The sequence below is a fragment of the Siniperca chuatsi genome, linkage group LG1, assembly GCF_020085105.1.
Source record: "Siniperca chuatsi isolate FFG_IHB_CAS linkage group LG1, ASM2008510v1, whole genome shotgun sequence".
Taxonomy (NCBI): domain Eukaryota; kingdom Metazoa; phylum Chordata; class Actinopteri; order Centrarchiformes; family Sinipercidae; genus Siniperca; species Siniperca chuatsi.
Window position 1 is genome coordinate 36,525,972 of NC_058042.1, and position 6,374 is coordinate 36,532,345.

The 6,374-nt window shown below is 42.0% G+C and overlaps 1 protein-coding gene across 3 annotated transcripts in view; it reads left to right on the forward strand.

The window, feature by feature from the left end:
• Positions 1-6,281, forward strand: part of pcsk6 (proprotein convertase subtilisin/kexin type 6) — a 41,250-nt gene extending 34,969 nt beyond the window's left edge. For all 3 annotated transcript variants that reach the window (XM_044202401.1, XM_044202419.1, XM_044202410.1), the window contains exons 16-21: positions 1,145-1,341; positions 2,919-3,006; positions 3,095-3,198; positions 3,462-3,591; positions 3,930-4,042; positions 5,864-6,281. In XM_044202401.1, the coding sequence (XP_044058336.1) occupies positions 1,145-1,341; positions 2,919-3,006; positions 3,095-3,198; positions 3,462-3,591; positions 3,930-4,042; positions 5,864-5,961 (730 nt within the window). In that variant the 3' untranslated portion in view covers positions 5,962-6,281. The remainder of the gene's footprint in view (positions 1-1,144; positions 1,342-2,918; positions 3,007-3,094; positions 3,199-3,461; positions 3,592-3,929; positions 4,043-5,863) is intronic.
• Positions 6,282-6,374: the final 93 nt, after the last annotated feature.

Sequence of the window (6,374 nt, forward strand, 5' to 3'; positions counted from 1 at the left end):
ATAAATAATAGTAAAAGCGGAGGTGCATGTACTGTCGAGAGTGATTGAGGTATATCCGTAACAGTAATAAGAAAAACTAACAAGGAAAACTAATATTGCACTTGAGTAGTAAACAGAATATTGCACAATTATTATTAAGATGTAATGCTCAATGTCCAGTTTAGTGACCTAGGGTCAAACAGACTAATCCTTAGAGGAGGAGTTAAATAGTTTGATGGCCACAGGCAGGAATGACTTCCTGTGGCGCTCTGTGGTGCTCTTTGGTGGGATGAGTCTTCCGCTGAAGGTGCTCCTTTGTTTAGCCAGCACGTCATGGAGCGGGTGGGAGACACTGTCCAAGATGGCGTGTAGTTTGGCCAGCATCCTCCTCTCTGACACCACCGCCAGAGAGTCCAGCTCCACCCCACAATGTTACTGGCCTTACGGATCAGTTTGTTCAGTCTGTTTGCGTCCGCTACCTTTAACCTGCTGCCCCAGCATGCAACAGCATACAGGATAGCACTGGCCACCACAGACTCATAGAACATCTTCAGCATTGTCCGGCAGATGTTGAAGGACCTCAGCCTCCTCAGAAAATAGAGGCGGCTCTGGCCCTTCCTGTAAACAGCCTGAGTGTTCTTGGTCCAGTCCAGTTTATTATCCAAGTGTACTCCCAGGTACTTGTAGTCCTCCACAATGTCCACACTGACCCCTGGATGGAAACCGGGGTCACTGGTGCCTTGGCCCTCCGTAGATCCACAATCAGCTCCTTTGACTTTGTCGCATTGAGCTGCAGATGGTTCTGCTCGCACCATGAAACAAAGTTACCCACCACAGCCCTGTACTCCGTCTCATCACCACCGCTGACACATCCCACCACAGCAGAGTCATCAGAAAACTTCTGAAGGTGGCAGGACTCTGTGTGGTAGCTTTATTTACTTAAATTTAATTTACTTTAAATTACGTAGGCCTATGTAAGTGTGTTACAACAATACCCCTGCTGTTTCACTATAACTGGTCTTCAGTCTATTGTGCTCAAAGTATTTAGGTTCTCAAGCTCAGTTTAACCAATGAAATGATTTCTCCACCAAGACCAGCTCTGCCTCTGAGAAATGTCCATATTCTAATTCTAATTCTCTTTGCTCCGTCCTACATGTGTGTATAGAACCTGTGTGAGCCACTGTCCAATGGGACACTACGAGGACACTACGTCTCGTCGCTGTAGACGCTGCTATAAAGGCTGTGAGAGATGTGTTGGCCGATCAGTCGGTGATTGTCTCTCCTGTCGAAGAGGCCTTTACAGCAACACACTCAATTCCAGCTGCATCGATACCTGCCCCCCAGGTTACTTTGCTGATGAGAGTAAGTCAACACATCCACAGTGTAGAGCGAATTCAGTTGGCCGTTTATTAAATATATTTATTAAATATGTACGAGTAAATGGTAAATGGCTACATTTACAGTATATAGAGCTTTTATCCAAAGTGCTTTACAAGGTTTTTGCCGCTCATTCACCCATTCACGCACACATTCACCAATGGCAGCGAGCTACCACGCAGGTAGCTGGCCAACCATCGGGAGCAATTAGGGATTCAGTGTCTTGCCAAAGGACACTTCGACATGTGGACAGGAGGGGGTGGGGATCAAACTACCAACACTGTGATCAGTGGACCACCTCCTCTACCACCTGAGGCACAGCCACCTGTGTACATGACTGGTACACCAGGGGTTTGCAACCTTTTTGCTCCATGGGCCATTCTTATATATTTTCAGTAGGGGTGTGTGTGGTTATTGATAGTATCATCATCGAAATGAAAAACTCTAAAACTGTCTCTCACACTCATAATGTTTTGTTTCTTATTCATATTAGCAAGTTAGTTGCAACAGTAATAAGAACACAACACATGCAAAAGGAATAGCTAAGTGGGTGATGACGGACTGATGACCTTACTTTTGTTTAGTCACTATGTGGGCATGACGGGGAGTAATGACTGAAGATGCAACACAGACAAACCTCACCAAGTTCAAGGTAATTACAGCACGAATAGCTGATAACAGTCTGTAAAGTTAGAGGGAATATTATTCGGCTTATATGGACAAATCCTAACGTTTCCTTGTGGCCCGGTAGTAAATGGTCTGAGGCCTGCTACTGGGTCGCTGATTCAGAGGTGATGTGCTAATCATATTCCAAACATATAATCAGTTTTAGTAATAAGAGTAGTAAAAAACTAACACTTATTGTTGTGGTCATTGTCGTATCCCAAGTTGTAATGGAAACTTTCTGTGTTGCAGTCTCGTCTTTTTTTCCATCCCACGTGTGAAAAGTATTTTTTAACAATTCTGTTCTGTTTTTAAAAAATTTCGGAAATATTTTAAGTAAATATTTGAAACTGTGGAGTTTTTGACTACAGGTAACGCTAGGGAGCAATGTTTTTATTAGCGAGTCCGTGTTTTGTTTTTGGCTTCACGCTATTCCCCTGATTGACAGTCACTGGCGACAATCTGCCAAGAAATAATGTGCCAGCAAAAAACAGGGAAGAAGAAGACTGTTAGCTAGCCACCATCGATGTAAACAATGCAGGTTTCAAAATATTCAAAAACAATGTTTTATGAGGAAGGAAATGCATTCACCATGTTTGTTAGGCCTCAGGGATACGCACAATGCGATTTGGTGAGAAACACTGAATGAGGAAACCCCACAAGGTACCTTTTCAGTAGTATCATTACTGGTCTCCAGTTGTTCCTTATATTGATTTAAACCTGTAGACTGTGGCGTGTTTGTGGCTGAATAAAGGGTGTGTGATACAAGTTAATTCTTTTTTTATTTACATAAATACATGCGTAAATAAATGTTAAATGAAATAAATGTTAAGACAATCCAGGAACTCCAATTGTGTTATTTCCACCATAGTGATGCTTGTGCATGCTGTCTATGGCAGATCAGAGGCAGTGTGTGAAGTGTCATGACACATGTGTGAGATGCCTGAGGTATGCAGACAGATGCACTGCCTGCAGAGAAGGCTACAGGTATGTAAAGACAGTTAGACTGCCATTTATATTTGAACTTTGGTTTAAAACAAGGTATTGTAATGTAGTTGGGCTTTTTTGTTTACAGTCTGGCGGGGATGACTTGTGTTCCTGAATGCACCGATGGAACCTTTTTCCATCTGGAAGAGATGACGTGCAGCCCATGCCATTCCTCTTGTAGGACTTGTACAGGTCAGTGTGTTTGCCAGGTACGTGCAGTTTCTACAGTGCCGTAACAGAAGCAGCAGAAATAAAACCTCTTAGTGATAAGGCAAATGCTGATTTAGAAACTTGAGTAAAACTAGCAGACAAAGTTGAAGAGATTCAGGTATAGGTGTGAATATATTTTGATCACGTCTTTCCAAAAGTGCTATGTGCTCCTGATAATGTGTCGTGCAGTGGCCTGGAGGTTTTCATCTTGCGTGACATCGGAGTTTCATATGTGTGTTTCCCAGGGCCAGGTGAGGAGGAGTGTATCCAGTGTGCTGAGGGCTACCTGCAGCAGGAGTGGAGGTGTGTGCAGACCTGCGCACCTGGCTACTACTCTGGAGAGGCAGCAGGAGTCCCTCATAAGATGTGTCACAGGTGCGTGATTCTCAGTCTTACAAATATCACTGGTTCATACCTGGATCATTTTAAAATGTTTTTCTTACAATAAGTCAGTCAGTCAGGGTGTGATGCTTCACATGTATAACTTAAAATTCACTGTAAAATGTAAATCTTGGATGGTTCTTTTATCACAGTTACATTTGAATTATGCACCTGACATTTTCTAGTGAAAAAGCAGAAGAACATACCAGCTTCTTGGGGGTGCCCCAGTCTCAACCCTTTCTCTAAAAGGAAATGGAAGAAATAGGTGTTTGTTTAGTATGTGACGATTTCAGCTCTGTTCTAGTGTTTTTTATGTGGCTTTGTCTCTCCAGGTGTGAGGAAAACTGTCTGAGCTGCAGTGGCCCCGGAACAACTTGCACCAAATGTAAAGAGGATTATAGTCTGGTCAGCAGGACTTGTGTTGTGAATGCATCCTGTAATAACGGTGAGTTTGAAATTCTAGCCCCATCAGCTTCAATCTCCTAGGGCTTTTGTGTGATGTTATGCACCTCTACTGGCAATACTGGATAAGAGCTGCTGGGAACGAGCTCCATGCAGCTCTTTATCTCCCTAGAACAAAATGTACAGTTAATTTCTGTGTGGTGTTTTTTTTTACTGTGAAGTGAACATTTCCCCAATAAATTATTTGATCTATTTTATGTTTAGATAATGTCAGCTAACTAAGACTAGCATAACAACAAACCTCCCTGTCTTGCAAAACCATCCGATTTGTACACCAAAATACTTAAAGGTACCTTGTGGAGTTTTTGACCACTAGTAGCGCTATGGAGCAATGTTTGGACGAGTGGGTCCCCGTTTTGTTTGTACTGCGCACACACAAGCACACGATTCACATCCTGCAGCTGGTTTTACGTTATTTTGTGACAATAGGTGAAGAAGAAGACTGCTAGCAAGCAAACATACAATGCACAATTTAGAATACATAACAAATCGGCTTTTCAAATGCATCTCATGCAAGAACCATTTTGTTCTGTAGATTTGTTCTTAAGTGGCATGTACAAGTGCTTTAAGATTTCATTTACCACTTTTCTCCTACTTTGTAGTTTCTCTGAGGTTCGAACAAGGTACATCGCCATGACTGTCACATCCACTTGACCACCTCTCATATGAGTCATGGACTGCTTTGCTTTAGAAAGACGTGTTTTAGCATTTAACTTTGTCAAAACATTCCCTCTTTATGTCGTGTCATCAGAGCACAGCTGTACTGTGACAATCGTTGGCAGCTGTACCACTAATATTTTCTAATTGTTACAGGTCCTCTAACACCACTACTGACAAAAAAAACTACTGCTAGATTTTGTATGTTTTTGTCTGCTGATTTCCGACAGCAGGACTAGAAGCTCTGCAGTATGAAAGTCTTCTTTTTGCTCTTGTGTAACATTTTTGTGAATGAAACACAAACAGAGCGGAACAGGCAACCTTATATTGGCATTTTTGAAGCAAAGTAGATAATGCTAAGGATGAAACTCACAAACGCACACCTTCACAGGTGGTATTCATCAGGCTGAAACAAGCAATTTACAGCACTCGTATAAACAAGCCTCACAGACAATGGTAAGAGAAGTTTAGGATATGAATATGAAAATGTTCTTGCATGAGGCCCAATGTTGTTTGGTGAGTAACACTGAATGTAAACAGAACTACAAGAAAATTCCAAAGGGCCCCTCTAAAGTTCAGTGTAACTTTGCCACCTGGTATTAACATGCAATCTGGATCTGGATATGTTATCTGTATAAGGATAAACGTGTTAATGCAGGTGTAAATTCATGCAGAACACCATCTGGATGCAATCTGATCAGCTAGACCACTTCTGGAGGCGGTCTGGCTTGCATTGGGATCAGATCTCAGCCAGGTGTGAATGACATCTGTACATGGTGACCACATCTTAAGAAAAAATGTGTCCAGCATGTTGAAAGGTCACCTAACTCCACCTATTCCTCCTAGCTACAGACAACACTTCCTCTGCCCATGCAGCAGTATAACCAATAAGTGCGGGCAGAACGAAAATGCTTATTAATACCAGGTGAAAATGGGGTCTGAACACAGTGTGTTACCTCACTTGAGTCAAGTATGATTTGAAGATTGTTTGCCAAAAATGGTTATCAATCCCATTTTCTCAAAAATGAAGGAAAAATTCAAGACAAAGCAGATCCAAACAAAACAACGATGGTTCGTGGTGGTTAACCATGGTGGATGGTTATTTAGTTAAGCTGATTCTCTGCTTCTGCTCTGATCTGTCTGTCAGCTGATGAGGAGTTCTGTGAGATGGTCATATCCAACCGTCTCTGTGAGAAGAAGCTTTACCGTCAGTTCTGCTGCCGCACCTGTCTGATGAACGGATGAGGAGCCGGCCACCTCCAGACACCTCCCTCTCTCTTACTCTCAGTCAGTGTTAAACAGACATAACAACTCAAGTGTTATCATCTGACCAAACCTACGTCAGTTACATTCATTTATAAAATACTAACTTGTGCTATTCTCTTTTAGTTTTTAACTCTTTACAAATAGTGGAATGAAGCTCTTCAGTTGTATTTTTGCAGGTTGCTGAAGGCAGGTGTCATTTTCACAGATCTTTTTAAAATGGGCATTTGTGGAATGTGTAGAAATGTTCTGTACTGAACATGTACAAAACTGCATTATAATGAATGTGCTTTTTACAACAATATGAAGTACTGTTCTTATTAGTACTACAGAACGTTTTAGCATGTTTCAGCTCGTTGGTGGTTTTCCAGCCCACACCTTTAGTGTTTTGTTTG